The sequence below is a fragment of the Petromyzon marinus genome, chromosome 70 (genome assembly GCF_048934315.1).
Source record: "Petromyzon marinus isolate PM22_M1 ecotype Great Lakes invasive population chromosome 70, UKy_Petmar_22M1.pri1.0, whole genome shotgun sequence".
NCBI classification, from domain to species: Eukaryota; Metazoa; Chordata; class Hyperoartia; order Petromyzontiformes; family Petromyzontidae; genus Petromyzon; species Petromyzon marinus.
In genome coordinates, this window is record NC_133736.1 from 2,926,657 (window position 1) to 2,946,805 (window position 20,149).

Here is a 20,149-nt window from a genome sequence, read left to right on the forward strand (position 1 = left end):
TCCACGCCGTGTGGGGGGTTGTTTATTATCGCGAACCGAGCGTTCGTGAGACGGACCGGATAACCCCCCCGCCTCCCTGCCAGATCAAATCACGATGGTGACCCCCTTTGTACGCGCATATGTGTGGGTAAGAGCCACTAAACTACTATACACTTCACTACCTTATTATACACTACACACTACACTACACTCTACAATACACTCCACTATAATACACTCCACTATACACTACACTGCTACACAATACTATTATACACTACATTATACACCACACTATTATACAATACACTATACTATGATCCACTACACTATACACTGCACTATACACTACATTATACACCACACTATTATACACTACACTAGTCACTACACTATACACTACACTATTATACAATACACTATACACTACACTATACACTACACTAGACACTACACTACTATACACTACACTATACACTGCACTATTATACACTACACTATTATACACATTTCACTATACACTACACTAGTATACACTATACTTGACACTAGACTAGACACATTACTATACACTACACTATTATATACTCCACTATACACCACAGTATTATACACTATACTAGTCACTACACTATAAACTACACTATTATACAATACACTACACTATACACCACACTAGACACTAAACACCACACTATTATACACTACACTATACACTACACTATACACTACACTATACACCACACTATTATACACTACACTATACACCACACTAGACACCACACTATTATACACTACACTATACACCACACTATAATACACTATACAATACACTACACTATACACGACACTAAACACTACACTATACACCACACTAAACACTACACTATACACCACACTATTATACACTACACTATACACCACACTAGACACTGCACTATATACTACACTATACCCCACACTATTATACACTACACTACTATACACTACACTACTATACACTACACTATACTACACCACACTATACACTACATTATACACTACACTATACACTACGCTAGACACTACACTATACTATACACTACACTATACACTACACTATACACTACACCAGACACTACACTATACACTACACACCACACTAGACACTACACTATACACTACACTATACTATACACTACACTATACACCACACTATACACTACACTATACACCACACTAGACACTACACTATACACTGCACTGCTACACAATACACTATACACTACACTATACTATACACTACACTATACACTACACCACACTAGACACTACACTATACACTACACCACACTATACACTACATTATACACTACACTATACTACACCACACTATACACTACATTATACACTACACTATACACTGCACTGCTACACAATACACTATACACTACACTATACTACACCACACTACACAATACACTACACTATACACTACACACTATACACTACACTATACACTACACTAGACACTACACTAGACACTACACTATACACTACACTGCTACACAATACACTATACACTACATTATACACTACACTATACACTGCACTGCTACACACTACACGGTGGTGTAGGCGGGTCAGCGCTGCGCTGCAAAACCCGGCGACCCGAGGTCGATTCCCGCTCGTGGCCATCACCGGTGACGTCATCTGCATCGGCACCCCGGGCCTCCCCGAGTGCGATGTGCAAAACAGCAGCGCCACGGGGGAGACAAAGGCGGCCGGGCGTGGTGTTGGCCACCCGCGGTTTAAGCAACCTCGGCCCTCTTCCTCCTCCTCCCCAACACTTAAACTCCCATCCCCCCTTCCCCCCCATCAAATAAATAACGAATAGAACACTCGACATTCCTGTAAAGTGCTTCAACAAAGGCGCTGCGTGTAAATTCCTCGATAGGTTAATGTAAGGTGCTGCTACTCGCTAACTAACAGCACTTGCCCCGACGGTCTGCTAGAGGCTACACGGGGGATCTTTGTGTATAGGCGCTGCTGCTACTCGCTACTACTAACAGCACTTGCCCCAACAGTCTGTTAGAGGCTACACGGGGGATCTTTGTCTGTGTATAGGTGCTGCTGCTACTCGCTAACAGCACTTGCCCCTACAGTCTGTTAGAGGCTACACGGGGGATCTTTGTCTGTATATAGGCGCTGCTGCTACTCGCTACTACTAACAGCACTTGCCCCTACAGCCTGTGAGAGGCTACACGGGGGATCTTTGTCTGTGTATACGTGCTGCTGCTACTCGCTACTACTAACAGCACTTGCCCCGACGGTCTGCTAGAGGCTACACGGGGGATCTTTGTCTGTGTATAGGCGCTGCTGCTACTCGCTAACAGCACTTGCCCCTACAGTCTGTTAGAGGCTACACGGGGGATCTTTGTCTGTGTATAGGCGCTGCTGCTACTCGCTACTACTAACAGCACTTGCCCCCTGCAGCCTGCTAGAGGCTACACGGGGGATCTTTGTCTTTGCACACACACAGACACACACAGACAAGGCCCCCCCGTATAGCCTGAACAAACTATTGTGGAAAGGGTGGGTGGGTGTGGGAGTGGGGGTGGGGGTGGTGGGAGGCCTTCCCATTCACCGCTCTGGCCGGGCTTGTAGACGGGCTTGTCCGTCTGCACGAAGACGACGTTCTTGGCCCTCCTCACCACCACCGCGTGCTTCTTGCTGAAGTTCAGCCCCGCGCCGGCCACCCGCACCACGAGGTCGGCTTTCGTGGTCCCCTGGACGTCGGGGACCTGCGACATTGTTCGCCGCGCGAGCCGGAGGGGTCGACGTCAACGGGGGTCGTCGCTCGCCGTTCGACCCGCAGGCGGCCGCCGTCGTCGTCGTCACGGCGATCGTCGTCACGGCGATCGTCGTCGTCGTCACGGCGATCGTCGTCATCATCGTCATCAACCACGTGACCTGCTGCTGATCGACTCATTCTTCCCGCTTGGCCCCGCGGTCTTCACTCCGTTCGGTGTGCGTGTGTGTGTACGTGTGTGTGCGTGTGTGTGTACGTGTGTGTTGGTGTGTGTACGTGTGTGTACGTGTGTGTACGTGTGTGTGTACGTGTGTGTGCGTGTGTGTACGTGTGTGTACGTGCGTGCGGCAAAACAACCCCCTACCTCCTCGCGGTGCCGGACGGGCAACTCTGTCGTGGACAGTGCTGTGGTAGGGAGGGCGAATTTCGATTGGTTCCTCCCCTCATGGCATCTGTGACCACCACAGTGGCTAAACGGGGGCTCTGGACGGGTGCGAGGGGCTGGTAACCCCTCCACCTTCAAAAAATTACCACGAAACTACGACTTAAACTTAAATATGTAACTAATAAGCTTGTGCCGGAGGCCCCGGGGGGACAGGCGTCTATGACGTCTCCTGGCCAAACCCCAATAGGTGGAGCCAGGAGATTGAATCTCAACCCTCGGGGCTCCTCCAGAAACAACGAAAAGCCATTACGGATGGCCACGTGGAATGTTCGAACGCTCACTGCGGAGGAGAGGCTGCCACTCCTCTGTCGGGAGCTGGACCGGTACCGCCTGGATCTCTGTGGCATTCAGGAGGTCCGGTGGACCGGTTCTGGCTCCTGCCACCATGAGGGGTGGACAGTCCTCTACTCGGGGCAGGAGACTGCCAAACAACAGGGTGTGGCTCTTCTTTTGAACAAAAAAATGAAGGGGGCGTGGGAGCGTGGCGGTGAGGTGTGGGAAGCTGTAAGACCCAGGCTACTTTGGGCTCGCCTTCCCATCAATCGGAGGCGAGGATTGGTGGTCGTGGTTACTTATGCCCCCACCGAAGACCAACATCCGTGGAGGGATGCAGGCAAAGCCGATGAGGCAGATGCCTTCTATGACCTCCTGTCACAGGTGCTGGCTAAAGTGGCCCCTCGGGATAGAGTCATCTTGTTGGGTGACTTCAATGCCCGAGTTGGTCATGATGCTGGCACCTGGCCTGGAGTGATTGGAGGGCATGGGCCGGATCAGCTTAATAACAATGGTAGGAGGCTGCTAGACTTTTGTGCAGCCCATGGACTTGTAATTACCAACACGCTGTTCCGGCATTGGCGCATCCACACAACATCATGGATGCATGCCGGGTCCAAGCAAGAACATCTGCTGGACTACATAGTGACGGACCAGCGGATGCGAGCCCATGTCCTTGACACCAGGAGCTACCGTGGAGCTGATCTTCCCTCTGACCATCGACTTGTCATCTGTAAGATGCGCCGCCCATTCTTCCGCTCCGGTGGTAGGTGTACACCCAGGACCCCATTCCAACCAAAATTGGCCTGGTCTCGGTTACCTGATGAAAGTTGCAAGCGAGAATTTCATCATCGCCTGCGGCTGGGGTTGGCATCGTCCCCCACTCCTCCTGATGTAGAGGGTAAATGGGCGAGGTTTAGAACTGTGACTCATGCAGCTGCAATGTCTGCTTTGGGTACACGGTCAGGACCTCCCCAGATACCCTGGCTGACAGAGGAGGTGTTCAGGATGGTTGAGAAAAAGCGACAGGCCCACTGTCATCGGCTACAGAATCCCACGTCAGAGAATGAGGAGGCTTACCGCAACCTTCGCTCGGAGGTTCGGAGAGCCGTGAGGCGCTGCAAGGATGGGTGGTGGTCGCGGGTTGCTGAGGAGATGGAGTCTGCCTCAGTGGCCCGCGATCACAAATCTCTATTTAACTCCATCAAAAAAGTATCCTGCAGCGCCACACCTATTACCATCATTAGGGGAAAAAACGGTGATCCAATCTCTGACCCCCAGGAACAGGTTTGCAGATTTGCTGAGCATTTCTGTGAGGTCCTGGGGAAGGGAAAATCCCTCAGCCAGGAAAACATCTTGGCACAAAGTGAGGATGACCCTGCTGAGGCTGCGGTGCCTCAAATATTGGAAGAAGTCACCCCCTGTGAGTGGCTGGCTGAGGTGCCATCTGTTGAGGAAGTACTGAGGGCGATCCGGAGTCTGAGACCAGGAAAGGCAGCGGGCAAAGATGATCTCCCAAGCGAAATGCTGAGGGAAGGTGGAGTTTGTGCACAGACTGCCCTATATGACATCATAACAACAGTCAGGACCACTGGACGGGTTCCGTAGGATTGGAAGGATGCCCTAGTGGTCCCCCTCTTTAAGAAGGGGGAACGCACAGATTGTAACAACTACAGGGGCATTTCACTCCTCAGTGTGCCGGGAAAGGTCCTGGCAAGGATTATTCAACATCGCCTTGCCAGGCACGCTGAGGAGAGGCTTTCGGAGCCCCAGTGCGGTTTTAGGAAAGGGCGGTCCTGCACAGATGCCATATGTGTGTGTGCGTGTGTGCACGTGTGTGTACGTGTGTGCGCGTGCGTGCGCGTGTGTGTACGTGTGTGTACGTGTGTGTGCGTGTGTGCACGTGTGTGCACGTGTGTGTGCGTGTGTGTACGTGTGTGTACGTGTGTGTGCACGTGTGTGCACGTGTGTGTGCGTGTATGTGCGTGTGTGTACGTGTGTGTACGTGTGTGTGTACGTGTGTGTGTACGTGTGTGTGCGTGTGTTTACGTGTGTGCACGTGTGTGCACGTGTGTGTACGTGTGTGTGCGTGTGTGTGTACGTGTGTGTGTACGTGTGTGTGCGTGTGTGTGCACGTGTGTGTACGTGTGTGTGCATGTGTGTATGTGTGTGCCTGTTGTGGGGAGCGATAGTGTAGCGGTTAGCGCGCTGCGCTATAAACCTGGCGACCCGGGTTCGATTCCCGCTCACGGCCAACACCAGTGACGATTATCTGAACCGGTCCCGGGCCTCCCCTAGGTCGACTCAGCCTCAAATGAGTACCTGGTGCAGTGTCTAAACATTGCCACTAGGGAGACAAAGGCGGTCGGGCGTGGTGCTGGCCACCCACCCCCTCGTGTACCGTTCCGGCCTTCATAGGTGCTCGCTAACAGCACTTGCCCCTACAGTCTGTTAAGGCTATATGGGGGATCTTTGTTTGTTGTTGTCTTTGTGTGTGTACGTGTGTGTATGTGTGTGCCTGTCGGTGGGGAGCGGTAGAGTAGGGGTTAGCGCAACATCGGTCACGATTATCTGAACCTGTCCTGGGCCTCCCCGAGGTCGACTCGGCCTCAAATGAGTACCTGGTGCGGTGTGTAGTAAACATCGCCACTGGGGAGACAAAGGTGGTCGGGCGTGGTTGCTGGCCACCGTCCACCTCGTGTACCGTTACGGCCTTGATAGGTGCTCGCTAGCAGCACTTGCCCCTACGGTCTGTTAAGGCTATACGGGGGATCTTTGCCTTGTGGCATGAAGGCCGGCACAGGAGAGATGTTAAGGAAGGAGGGATGAGGGAAGGAGGGATGAGGGAAGGAAGAAATGAAGGACGGAAGGAAGCAGGGATGGAATGAGGGAAGTGTAACCAGTGAGAACTCTCACCTGTGATGAATCGCACCGTGTGTAATTGTGCACTCTGTAGCATATGGGAAGCTAAGCCACCATTTTGCATAGCTACAGGAAGAATCCACGTGCGTTGTCTTATGATTATTAAGATCAGGAAATATGTTTCTCACTGGCGAAGATGTTCAATTAGGGGGATCCCCGTTTTCCAAGCATAGAGAAGGGAGGGCATGGCCGTGGCTGAGAAGACCCGAAGCTTCGTGTAAAGCGACAGACCAGGTAGCTTCCACACAGCGTTACGCAACCGATTAAAAGATAATGCCGTTCGACTGATTCAAAGTGAGACCTCTGCTGTCAAACTGTAGCCGGTCATGAGCACCCTGCCTAGGTATGGAAAAACTCTCGACTATCTCAATAAATGCCCCATCACCAATTGGGGTTTGTGGAGGTGGAGTGTTTGATGTCACAAAATACCCAGGCTGGTGCTTTGTTTTGGTGGGGCTGATGGTAAGGCCCCACCTCTTAGTGGCACACTTCAGGTTCATCAGCAGCGCCTCCAATTCCTCCTCTATGTGAGCAGCAATCGCCAGATCATCAGCATAAGTAACATGATTGACCAATAGGGAGTCCTCTCCGGCCGAACAAAAGCTGTTTAGGCATGCGGTGGTTGGGCATGCAGGCTACATGACCCAGCCAACGTAGCCTTGCCTGCCGGAGGAGCTCGCTAATGGGACTTTGTCCAGATCTTTCAAGGATTCATGAGCTCCTAAATGTTTCCAACCAGCGAAGAAAGTCCCGTTAGGGGGGTCCACGTTTCACAAGCATAAAGAAGGGAGGGAATGACTGTGACCGAGAAGACCTGAAGCTTCGTGTGGAGCGACGGACCAGTTAGCTTCCACACAGCGTTAGGCAGCTGGTGAAAGGATAATGCCACTCGACTGATTTGGAGTGAGACCTCTGCTGTCAAATTAGAGCCGGTCATGACCACACTTCCCAGGTATGGGAAACTCTCCACTTTCTCCACAACTGCTCCATCACCAATTGGGAGTTGTGGGGGTGGAGTGTCCGATGGTACAAAATACCAAGGCAGGTGCGTAGTTTTTGTGGGGCTAATGGTAAGGCCCCACCTTTTAGTGGCAAGCTCCAGGTTCAGCAGCCGTGCCTCCAAATCCTCCTCTGAGTGAGCAGCAATTACCCGATCATAAGCATACATAACGTGGTTGAGCAATATGGAGCCACCCCTTGAATCGACCAGCCTCCCACTGTATCTGTACCAGATGAAAAGTCCTCACGAACCATGTGGTCGAAATATATGTTAAATAATGTGAGAACCAGAGGACATCCATATCACACCCCAAGGTGAACAGGGAATGGCTCCAACTCCCGGCCACGTAGATTTACCTGGGCCTGCCCACCATAATGAAGTTCCTTAATGATTTTGAGCACAGAGTCTGGATCGCCTTCTGTACTTCCTCAATAGATGGCACTTCAGCCAGCCACTCACAACAGGTGACTACTTCTTCCAATATTTTAGGCACCACAGCCTCAGCAGGATCATCCCCACTTTGCCCCAATATGTTTTCAGGAGGAGGGATTCCCCCTAATCCAAAGACTTCACAGAAATGATCAGAAAATCTGCAAACCTGCTCCTGGGTGTCAGAGATTAAATCCCCCATCTTTTTGTTCCGCTGATGGAGTTAAAAAGTGATTTGTGATCGCGGGCTGCTGCGGCAAACTCCATCTCCTCAGCAACGCACGACCACCAGCCATCCTTGCAGCGCGAAGTGAAGGCTGCGGCAAACCTCCTCATTCTCCGATGTGGGATGCTGTAGACGTTGTGAGTGGGCCTGTCACTTTTTCTCAGCTAGCCGAAACACCTCCTACATCAGACAGGGTCTCCGAGGAGGCTCAGACTGTGTACCCAAAGCAGCCATTGCAGCTGCACGAGTCACAGTCCTAAACCTCACCCCATTTCCTCTCGGCATCTGGAAGATGCCAACTCCAGTCGCAAGCGATGATTAAATTCCCACTTGCAACTTTCATCAGCGAGCTGAGACCAGGCTACTGTGGGTTTGAATGGGGTCCTGGGTGTACACCCACCACGGGAGTGAAAGAATGACAGGCGCATCTTACATATGACAAGCGGATAGTCAGTGGGCAGATCAGCTCCACGGTAGGTTCTGGTGTCAAGGAAATTGGCACTCATCTGCTGTTCCGTCACGATATAGTCCAGCAGATGTTCTTGCTTGGACCCGGAGTTCATCCATGATGTTGTGTGGATGCGCCGATGCCAGAAGAGAGTGTTAGTAATTACAAGCCCATGGGCTGCACAGAAAGTCTAGCAGCCTCCTACCGTTGTGTTTGAGCTGATCTGGTCCATGCTTTCCAATCACTCCAGCCCAGGTGCCAGCATCGTGACCAACTCGGGCATTGAAGCCTCCCAACAAGATTACTCTATCCCAAGGGCCCACTTTAGCTAGCACCTGTGACAGGAGGTCATAGAAGGTATTTGACTCATCGGCCTTGCCTGCATCCTTCCACTGATGTTCGTCTTCGGTGGTGGCATAAGTTACCACCACCACCACCACCACTCCATGGGCTTACAGCTTCCCACACCTCACTGCCATGTTCCCACGCCCCTTTCATTATTTTGTTCAGAAGAAGAGCCGCTCAATGTTGTTTCGTAGTCTCCTGCCCCGAGTGGAGGATTATCCACACATCATGGTGGCTGGTGCCAGAGCCGGTCCACCGGGCCTCCTGAATGCCGCAGAGATCCAGGCGGTACCGGTCCAGCTCCCGACAGAGGAGTGGCAGCCTCTACCCCGCAGTGAGCGTTCGAACATTCCACGTAGGCCACCCGCAGTGGCTTTTTGCTGTTTCTGGAGGAACTCCAATGGTAAGGATTCAGTCTCCTGGCTCTGCCTCGTCGGATCTTCTTCACGAAAAGGTCAAAATGCAATGCTAAGCGGTGTCCAAAAGTTGGGCACACCACGAAAGCGTGTGAACCACGGATCGCCTCCCGGCGCGTTGCGTTGCGCTGTTCGTTGGGAAGGCAATGAAGAGCGCACAACGAGCTTACATTTAACTGCTGAGCTAATGGGGGGGGGTTGAGCCGGGCCCAGGCTTTTCCTGCACAGGTTACTTTGCCAATTCGCGTATAAGAAAGACCAACTGCTTTACACGTTTAGTGGTCGAATTATTTCTGTGGTCTGCATATTGTTAATGTATGAAATATTTCATTATTAATTGAATAAGGACGTGTTATTTCGCTCAAGTAGTATTAGCAGGAGCTGCGGGAGGCGCTACGGATGTTTGACGTTACGTATTTAAACGTTTCCTGTGAAATGCTTGTTAAATAATAATCACGTTGAATGATGCTGAGTGCGATAAGCAGCTGCTAATCACGACAGAGACGTGGGGCTCACGTCAGGACCAAGACATACAGCTGTGGCGTTGTGACGTTGTCGGGTTATCTCCGATCGCTTTTGCAGGTTTCACAATTTTCCCTTCCGACGAGGGCTTTTGAGACGACGTGTTTGCCATTCCCCAAAACTCACAAACCCCCCCCTACCATCGTCAAGTCATCCCACTTCTCCCCGGAGGACATCGTCTCACAGCTCCATGATTTTATTGGTGTTGTCTAGAAGGCCGACCTGTTGCCCCCTCCGCCCACCCCCCCGACCTCGATGAAAGGATTAACGATGGGAGGAGAGGAAACAGGCAGCACCGTCTACAGAAGGAATGAGGGAGGGAAGGAATGAGGGAATCAGAGAGGGAAGGAGGGAGGGAAGGAGCGAAGGAATGAGGGATGGAAGGAGCGAAGGAATGAACGAAGGAGAGAATGAAGGGGAAGGAATGAATGAGGGAATGAAGGGAAAGGAAGGAAAGAATGAATGGGGGAAGGAATCAGGGAATCAGGGAGGGAAGGAGGGAGGGAAAGAGCGAAGGAATGAGGGATGGAAGGAGCGAAGGAATGAACGAAGGAGAGAATGAAGGGGAAGGAATGAATGAATGAGGGAAGGAATGAGGAAACGAAGGGGGCGTCGCAAGTGGGTTGTCCGCACCGTGAAGGAGAGGCAGCGGTGGAGGTCACCGCCGCTGGGATGGAGCACCACGCCCGCCTCCCCTTCTCCCACCACGGTGTGGTTCTGCGCCACGTGGCTGGTATCTTGCCAGTCCTTGTAGTGGAGCGTCGCTCGGAACGTCACCTCCCCGGGCACGCCCAGCAGCGAGAAGCAGAGCCGCTCCGCTGATAGCGCATGCAGCTCGGACGGCACGAACACCAGGTAGTGCCTAGCGCCACGCACACAGACAACAGCTAGTGCCTAGCGTCACTCACACAGACACCAGCTAGTGCCTAGCGTCACTCTTACAGACACCAGCTGGTGCCTAGCGTCACTCACACAGACAACAGCTAGTGCCTAGCGTCACTCACACAGACAACAGCCAGTGCTTAGTGTCACTCACACAGACACCAGCTAGTGCCTAGCGTCACTCTCACAGACACCAGCTAGTGCCTAGCGTCACTCACACAGACACCAGCTGGTGCCTAGCGTCACTCTCACAGACACCAGCTAGTGCCTAGTGTCACTCTCACAGACAACAGCCAGTGCCTAGTGTCACTCTCACTGACACCAGCTAGTGCCTAGCGTCACTCTCACAGACACCAGCTGGTGCCTAGCGTCACTCACACAGACAACATCTAGTGCCTAGCGTCACTCACACAGACACCAGCTGGTGCCTAGCACCACGCACACAGACAACAGGCAGTGCCTAGTGTCACTCTCACAGACACCAGCTAGTGCCTAGCGTCACTCTCACAGACAACATCTAGTGCCTAGCGTCACTCACACAGACACCAGCTAGTGCCTAGCGCCACGCACACGGACAACAGCTAGTGCCTAGCGTCACTCACACAGACAACAGCTAGTGCCTAGCGTCACTCTCACAGACACCAGCTAGTGCCTAGCGTCACTCTCACAGACACCAGCTAGTGCCTAGCGCCACGCACACGGACAACAGCTAGTGCCCAGCGTCACTCTCACAGACACCAGCTAGTGCCTAGCGTCACTCACACAGACAACAGCTAGTGCCTAGCGTCACTCTCACAGACACCAGCTAGTGCCTAGCGTCACTCTCACAGACACCAGCTAGTGCCTAGCGTCACTCTCACAGACACCAGCTAGTGCCTAGCGCCACGCACACGGACAACAGCCAGTGCCTAGCGTCACTCTCACAGACACCAGCTAGTGCCTGGTGACACTCACACAGACACCAGCTAGTGTCTAGCGTCACTCACACAGACACCAGCTAGTGCCTGGTGACACTCACACAGACACCAGCTAGTGATTAGCTAATCATAGGGGCGCCGAAAGACAAGGAACCAAAACCTGAAATCAAGGCGTTTGTGCCAGGCTAGGTGCACGTTGAGGCCACGTGAAGTGTCGAACACACGCTGGTAGGAGGTCACGGGGCAGACTCAGTAGGTGCCACGGGGTCGACTGACTGAGATGAGTGGCCGATGCACCACCTGTGCCCCCTACTGTGCCAACCTGCTGTGCTTTAGCCACCCGGCACTCCGCTCGTTGTTGTGAGCGTCGCTCCTCTGCCCTCCGTTGATGTTGGAGGGCGACTGCCTCCAACTGCCCAGTAGCAGCGTCCTTCATGAGCCTCCTCCACAGAGGCCGATCTTGACACCGCTGGTACCGGTCATCGGCAAGATCACTCAAGCTCCACAACCTCCTGTACCACATCACTCCATCTCTTCTCTAGCCCGTGCCGCGCCTGTTTAGCCCCCTCGATCTGGCCGAACAAAAACTGTTTCGGCATGCGGTGGCTGGGCATGCGGGCTACATGACCCAGCCAACGCAGCCTTGCCTGCCGGAGGAGCTCACCGATGGGACCTTGCCCCGATCTTTCAAGGATTTGTGAGCTCCTCACACAATCCAGCCTGGTTAAACCCAGGATGGATTCTAGGCAGGCCAGCCTAAATGTCTCTAACCGGCGAAGATGTTCCATTAGGGGGGTCCACGTTTCGCAAGCGTAGAGAAGGGAGGGAATGACCGTGGCCGAGAAGACCTGAAGCTTAGTGCGGAGCGACAGACCAGGTAGCTTCCACACAGCGTTTACGCAACCAATGAAAAGATGTTGCCGCTCGACTGATTCGGAGTGAGACCTCTGCTGTTAAAGTGACACAAACAGACACACACACAGCTGGAGCAACTGCAGCAGCAGCAGCAGCCGCCGCCTATCTCCATCCCCCGACTCACCCGGAGGTCTGCTCGTCCGCGCTCACGACAGCGGCCAGGGCACAGAGGAGGAGGAACGCGTGCCCGGCCATACCCATGGCTCTTGCGTGGGTGAGTGGGTTGGATTGGGTGCGTGGGTGGTTGGGCGCGTGCCTCGTGTTGGGAGCACCGTCCGGTTGATCGGTCGAGACGTTAATTTGGGAGAGGTCGAGAGGTTTTTATATGTGGGGAGTTCGGAGGAAGGGAGGGAGGGAGGGGGGAGAAGCGTGGTGATGCTGAGAGAGGGGTGGGGCTGGGGTAGGGGGCGTGGTGATGCTGGAGAGGGGTGTGGCTGGAGTGGTAGCGTGGTGATGCTGAGAGAGGGGTGGGGCTGGGGTAGGGGGCGTGGTAATATGCTGAGAGAGGGGTTGGGTTGGGGTGGGGGCGTGGTGATATGGTGAGAGAGGGGTGGGGCTGGGGTAGGGGGCGTGGTAATGCTGAGAGAGGGGTGGGGCTGGGGTGGGGGGCGTGGTGATGCTGAGAGAGGGGTGGGGCTGGGGTGGGGGGCGTGGTGATGCTGAGAGAGGGGTGGGACTGGGGTGGGGGGCGTGGTGATGCTGAGAGAGGGGTGGGGCTGGGGTAGGGGGCGTGGTAATGCTGAGAGAGGGGTGGGGCTGGGGTGGGGGGCGTGGTGATGCTGAGAGAAGGGTGGGGCTGGGGTGGGGGGCGTGGTGATGCTGAGAGAGGGGTGGGGCTGGGGTGGGGGGCGTGGTGATGCTGAGAGAGGGGTGGGGCTGGGGTAGGGGGCGTGGTGATGCTGAGAGAGGGGTTGGGCTGGGGTAGGGGGCGTGGTGATGCTGAGAGAGGGGTGGGGCTGGGGTGGGGGCGTGGTGATGCTCGAGAGGGGTGGGGTTGGGGTAGATGGCGTGGTGATGCTGAGAGAGGGGTGGGGCTGGGGTGGGGGCGTGGTAATGCTGGAAAGGGGTGGGGCTGGGGTAGGGGGCGTGGTGATGCTGAGAGAGGGGTGGGGTTGGGGTGGGGGCGTGGTGATGCTCGAGAGGGGTGGGACTGGCGTAGGGGGCGTGGTGATGCTGAGACAGGGGTTGGGTTGGGGTAGGCGGCGTGGTGATGCTGGAGAGGGGTGGGGTTGGGGTGGGGGCGTGGTGATGCTGGAAAGGGGTGGGGCTGGGGTAGGGGGCGTGGTGATGCTGAGAGAGGGGTGGGGTTGGGGTGGGGGCGTGGTGATGCTGGAGAGGGGTGGGGCTGGGGTAGGGGGCGTGGTGATGCTGAGAGAGGGGTGGGGCTGGGGTGGGGGCGTGGTGATGCTGAGAGAGGGGTGGGGCTAGGGTAGGGGGCGTGGTGATGCTGAGAGAGGGGTGGGGCTGGGGTGGGGGCGTGGTGATGCTCGAGAGGGGTGGGGTTGGGGTAGATGGCGTGGTGATGCTGAGAGAGGGGTGGGGCTGGGGTGGGGGCGTGGTGATGCTGGAGAGGGGTGGGGCTGGGGTAGGGGGCGTGGTGATGCTGAGAGAGGGGTGGGGTTGGGGTGGGGGCGTGGTGATGCTAAGAGAGGGGTGGCGTTGGGGTGGGGGCGTGGTGATGCTGGAGAGGGGTGGGTCTGGGTTAGGGGGCGTGGTTATACAGAGAGAGGGGTGGGGCTGGTTTAGGGGGCGTGGTGATGCTCGAGAGGGGTGGGGCTGGGGTAGGGGGCGTGGTGATGCTGAGAGAGGGGTGGGACTGGCGTAGGGGGCGTGGTGATGCTGAGAGAGGGGTGGGGCTGGGGTAGGGGGCGTGGTGATGCTGAGACAGGGGTTGGGTTGGGGTAGGCGGCGTGGTGATGCTGGAGAGGGGTGGGGTTGTGGTGGGGGGCGTGGTGATGCTAGAGGAGAGGGGTGGGGCTGGGTTAGGGGGCGTGGTGATGCTAAGAGAGGGGTGGGGCTGGAGTGGGGGCGTGGTTATACAGAGAGAGGGGTGGGGCTGGGTTAGGGGGCGTGGTGATGCCCGAGAGGGGTGGAGCTGGGGTAGGGGTCGTGGTGATGCTCGAGGAGAGGGGTGGGCCTGGGGTAGGGGGCGTGGTGATGCTGAGAGAGGGGTGGGGCTGGGGCGGGGGCGTGGTGATTCTGGAGAGGGGTGGGGCTGGGGTAGGGGGCGTGGTGATGCTGGAGAGGGGTGGGGCTGGGGTAGGGGGCGTGGTGATGCTGCGAGAGGGGTGGGGCTGAGGTAGAGGGCGTGGTAATGCTGAGAGAGGGGTTGGGTTGGGGTAGGGGGCGTGGTGATGCTGAGAGAGGGGTTGGGCTGGGGTAGGGGCGTGGTAATGCTGAGAGGGGTTGGGCTGGGGTAGGGGGCGTGGTGATGCTGGAGAGGGGTGGGGCTGGGGTAGGAGGCGAGGTGATGCTGGAGAGAGGTGGGGCTGAGGTAGGGGGCGTGGTAATGCTGAGAGAGGGGTTGGGTTTAGGTAGGGGGCGTGGTGATGCTGAGGGGTTGGGCTGGGGTCGGGGGCGTGGTAATGCTGAGAAAGGGGTGGGGTTGGGGTGGGGGCGTGGTGATCCTGGAGAGGAGGGTGGAGGTAGCGGCAGCCTCTCTCTGCGCTCCGAACCCGGCGACCCGGTGCTCGATTCCCGCTCACAGCCAACAACGGTGACGATTATCTAAACCGGGTCCTGGGCCTCCCCTAGGTCGACTCGGCCTCAAATTAGTGCCTGGTGCGGTGTATAAACATCGCCACTGGGGAGACAAAGGCGGCCGGACGTGGTGTTGGCCACCCACCTCCCCCCTCGTGTGCCATGCCGACCTTTATAGGTGCTAGCTAACAGCACTTGCCCCTACAGTCTAAGACTATACCGGGGATCTTTGTCTTTGGTATGTCCCCGAGTGTGGCGTGTGAAGGATGCTGCTGCTGCTGCTGGGGGCATTTGGAGGCAGTCGCCCTCCAACAACAACAGAGGGCGGAGGAGCGACGCTCACAACATCGAGATGAGCGCCGGGCGGATAAAACGCCGAAAGTTGGCGCAGTAGGGGGGCACAGGTGGTGCATCTGCCACTCATCTCAACCATTCGGCCCGTGGCACCTGCTGGGACTGCCCCGTGACCTCCTGCCGGCGGGCGTTCGATACTTCACGTGGACTCAACGTGCACATAGCCTGGCACAGGCGCTGTGGTGACGTCACCGCCACTTAGTGGCGAACGGCGGTTGATGTTGTTGTTGTTGTTGTGTGCTTCGAGGAGTGGAGGCACAGCAGTTAGCGTGATGCACAACAAAGCCAGCCAATCAATCACTAGTAGCGCAGCACACCGGTGTGTTGGAGAGCAAATGCACAACATTTGCAATGTAAATGAGAGAAAATCCACAACATTTACTAATTGGCTGTGTCGGGTGGTGGCGGGTTTAACGACACGTCGGTATTTACGAGATCTATCCCCAAAAAAACGCACCTACCGTATAGACCTCCGGCTTTATTGTTAGAAAAGGTGAAAGCTTATTCTTCATTTTCATACTCTGACGCTGGAAAAAAGGGTCCCGTTAATTTAAAATAAATAATCACCTCTGAAAAGTGACTGTGGCTGGTTGGATGTGTCAAGGTATAATAAACGGACATGTGCATCTGTTTTTCATTCATTAATGCCCCCCACCACCACCCACCCTTCACACGTGAGAGCTCATTAGTGACGTCATCACACCTACCCCTCTATTTAAGGAAAGAAACAGCGGGGAATTTCTCCACGAATATGTCTGTCCGCCTAATGAAGCGTATGGTAATTACCGGCGAAACGTCGTACTCGGATTCGAAATGTTGTGGATTTGCTCTCCAACACACAACCGGTGTGATGTACTAGTGTACTACACTATGCACTACACTACTATACACTACACTACTATACACTACACTGCTATACCATACACTACACTACTATACACTACAATATAAACTACACTACTATACACTACACTACTACACTATACTATACACTACACTGCTATCCACTAGTGCTGTACTAGTAACAAATTGCCCACGTTCGGTTTACGTGACAAACCCCCATTAATGATTGGCTGTGTCGGGCGGTGGAGGGTTTAGCGACACAACATTCATATATTTACGCGATCTAACCCACAAAACCTCTGTTATGGACCAGAAGAGTTGTAGACTCGCCTCACAGACACCCCTGTGTGGTTTGGAGTTGAAATAGCTCCAAAGTCGACCCCTTCCACCACCCAATACCAACTCATTCCACTACCCAATACCAACTCATTCCACTACCCAATACCAACTCATTCCACTACCCAATTCTGCCTCTTCCACTACCCAATACCAACCCCTTCTACTACCCAATACTGATATCTGAGACTTACTCAGAGACCCATAGACTTATTCAGAGATCCATAGACTTGCAACAGAGATCTACAGATTTACTCAGAGACCCATAGACTTACTCAGAGATCCACAGACTTACTCAGACACCCAAAGACTTACTCAGATATCAATAAACTTACTCAGCAATCCATATACTTACTCAGAGATCCATAGACTTTCTTAGAGGTCCATAGACTTACGTAGATATCCATAGACATACTAAGAGATCCACGCACTTACTGAGAGTTCCATAGACTTACTCAGATATCCATAGACTTCCTCAGAGATCCTTAGACTTACTCAGAGATCCATAGACTTACAACAGAGATCCACAAACTTACTCAGACACCCAAAGACTTACTCAGATATCAATAAACTTACTGAGCAATACATATACTTACTCAGAGATCCATAGACTTACTCAAAGATCCATAGACTTACTCAGAGATCCATAGACTTCCTCAGAGATCGATAGACTTCCTCAGAGATCCATAGACTTACATAGAGATACCCATACTCAAATAGAGAGACACAGACTTTCACAGAGAACCATAGACTCACAGATACACAGACTGACACAGGGTGATGGTGACTGGGTGTATAGACAGACATGACCATTATAACTCTTTGGGTCTTTCGGTAAAGTCACGTAGGTATAAAATAAAATTAAATCACGACGTTTCGATCGCAACACAAGCGGCCGTCCACAGGCGGAAAAAAATATAATCCAGCAGTGGAACAGCTGAACTATCGAGAGAGCTGTTACAACAAGGAGGTTATATACGTGGCGATGTGCGAGCAAGCGGGGCCTGAGCTGGAAAGAAATCCCACCACCTCGGACGCAAGCACGTCAGTTGTGTTAATGAGGGAGATTAGGGAAAGAGAGAGAGATTAGTGAGGGAGATTAGCATGAATGAGCTTCCGTCGCCGTATAAGAGTATCATGCCTGCATGTGCGCACAACAGCAGTGTTAATGAGAGATTAGCACCATGAGAGTGCAATCCAAAGGGCATGTGACCATCATTAATGATGTGGGTTTCGTGCAATAGTTTCCATTTCTCGTCAGAAAACACTCGTGTGGTTATTCTTGGTTATTTCGGTAAAGTCACCACGTAGAAGGGAAACAATAAAATAATAAAAAATATAAAACAATAAAATTCTCACGACGTTTCGACTGCAACACAAGCAATCATCATCAGGTGTGAAAACCACAACAAGAAAATTTGAAAAAGTGGTGGTTTTTAAACGTTAGCACCACGGAGAGCGATTTAGCAGTTATTCAGGTGGACGAGTCCATCTATGTTCGGAAAAGAGAAGGGGGGAGACGAAAAATAATGGATGCGGTCTGAAAGCCACCTTAAGCGTGATCAATCAATTAAGACCCGAAATGGTTAATCAAATCCTTCCAATGATTGCTAAGCCAGAATCCATCTTCTCGGTTGAAATTGTCTCTGTGTTTGTATATGTGGATAGCCTCATGAACGAATCTCTCATGGTAGCCAGATGGCTTGCAAAGAACCTCTGTCTTGGAGAAGTCAATGTCATGTGAACCTACTGAATTATAACAGTGATCTGCCACGGCCGAGGTGTTGGTCCTACCGTGTTTCAGGTCTGCTTTTTGTTCACTTCTCCAAGACAGAGGTTATTTGCAAGCCATCTGGCTACCATGAGAGATTCGTTCATGAGGCTATCCACATATACAAACACAGAGACAATTTCAACCGAGATGATGGATTCTGGCTTAGCAATCATTGGAACGATTTGATAAACCATTTCGGGTCTTAATTGATTGTTCACGCTTATGGTGGCTTTCAGACCACATGCATTATTTTTCGTCTCCCCCCTCCTCTTTTCCGAACATAGATGGACTCGTCTATCTGAACAAAATGTCAAATCGCTATCCGTGGTGCTAACGTTAAAAATAACCGCCACTTTTTTCAAATTTTCTTGCTGTGGTTTTCACACCTGATGATGATTGCTTGTGTTGCAGTCGAAACGTCGTAAGAATTGTATTGTTTTATATTTTTATTATTCTATTGTTTCCCTTCTACGTGGTGACTTTACCGAAATAACCAAGAATATGAATCCCTGCAGTCACAAAAGCTTTAAATAAAAATTGACTCGTGTTGTTGTTGTTGTTGCTGTCGTGATTTCTGCTTACTGCGCAGCTGGGCTCTGTTGTCATTTGTGTAGCGACTCGAAGACAAGTCACACGAAGAGCCACTTTTATTTGAAGACTTCCACAATAAGCTTCCACTTCCCCCTTATATACCCCTCAGCCCCCCCCCCCCCTTTCTCGAATGTTCCTTCAGCGTTATTCCGCTCAGCCAATCCCCTGTCTTTTCCCTCTCCAACGCATCCAAACCGTCGCCCCTGGGTCCCGCTTCGTGTCCCCGCCCATTCTCGTTCACAACTTGTCCCCCTCCAATCACTTCAAAAGCCCCTGCCTCCTGGCCAATCCCAGTGGAGGCCTCTTTACATCCAATCGGAGAACGTGGTTTGTCTTTGAATGGCCGTTAGGCTGCTGCACGTTGGCTTGGCGTCGTTTTCGGTCATTACATTTGTTTAGGTGCCGTCATTGTGGTGACCCGTACGTTCATGGAGCAGTTGGCAAATGCGCAACTCCCAGGCAGTGGAACAGTGGGCGAATGAGTGGGGTGAGTGAGTGGGTTGAGTGATCGGGTGAGTGAGTAGGTGAGTGGGTGGCTGAGTAGATGACTGAGTGCGTGAGTAGGTGAATGAGTGAGTGGGTGGGTGGCTGAGTGGGAGGCTGAGTGGATGAGTCAGTGGGTGAGTGAGTAGGTGAGTGGGTGAGGGGGCGCGTGATCGGGTGAGTGAGTAGGTGAGTGGGTGTGTGGCTGGGTGGGTGGCTGAGTGGGTGAGTGAGTGTGTGAGTGGATGAGTGAGTGGGTGAGGGGGCGGGTGATCGGGTGAGCGAGTAGCTGAATGGCTGATTGAGTGGGTGGATGGATGGGTGGGTGGCTGAGTGGGTGGCTGAGTGGGTGAGTAGGTGAGTGAGTGGTTAAGTGAGTAGGTGAGGGCCCGAGTGATCAGGTGAGTGAGTCGGTGAGTAGATGAGCGAGCGGGTGAGGGGGCGAGTGATCGGGTGAGCCAGTAGGTGGGTGGCTGAGCGAGTGTGCCGTGAGTGGCCTAGCGAGCAGGTCACGGCACGGCCGTACAACAACGGGGGCCCCCATCCGGACCACTCGCA

At 53.3% G+C, this 20,149-nt stretch overlaps 1 protein-coding gene across 2 annotated transcripts in view; it reads right to left on the reverse strand.

The window, feature by feature from the left end:
• LOC116957173 (alpha-2-macroglobulin-like) overlaps positions 1–12,824 on the reverse strand; it is a 103,840-nt gene extending 91,016 nt beyond the window's left edge. For both annotated transcript variants that reach the window (XM_076055184.1, XM_076055183.1), the window contains exons 1-3: positions 12,635–12,824; positions 10,430–10,658; positions 2,606–2,762 (exon numbers count right to left, since the gene is read on the reverse strand). In XM_076055184.1, coding sequence (XP_075911299.1) covers positions 2,606–2,762; positions 10,430–10,658; positions 12,635–12,711 — 463 coding nt within the window. In that variant the 5' untranslated portion in view covers positions 12,712–12,824. The remainder of the gene's footprint in view (positions 1–2,605; positions 2,763–10,429; positions 10,659–12,634) is intronic.
• Between the last annotated feature and the right edge of the window lie 7,325 nt (positions 12,825–20,149).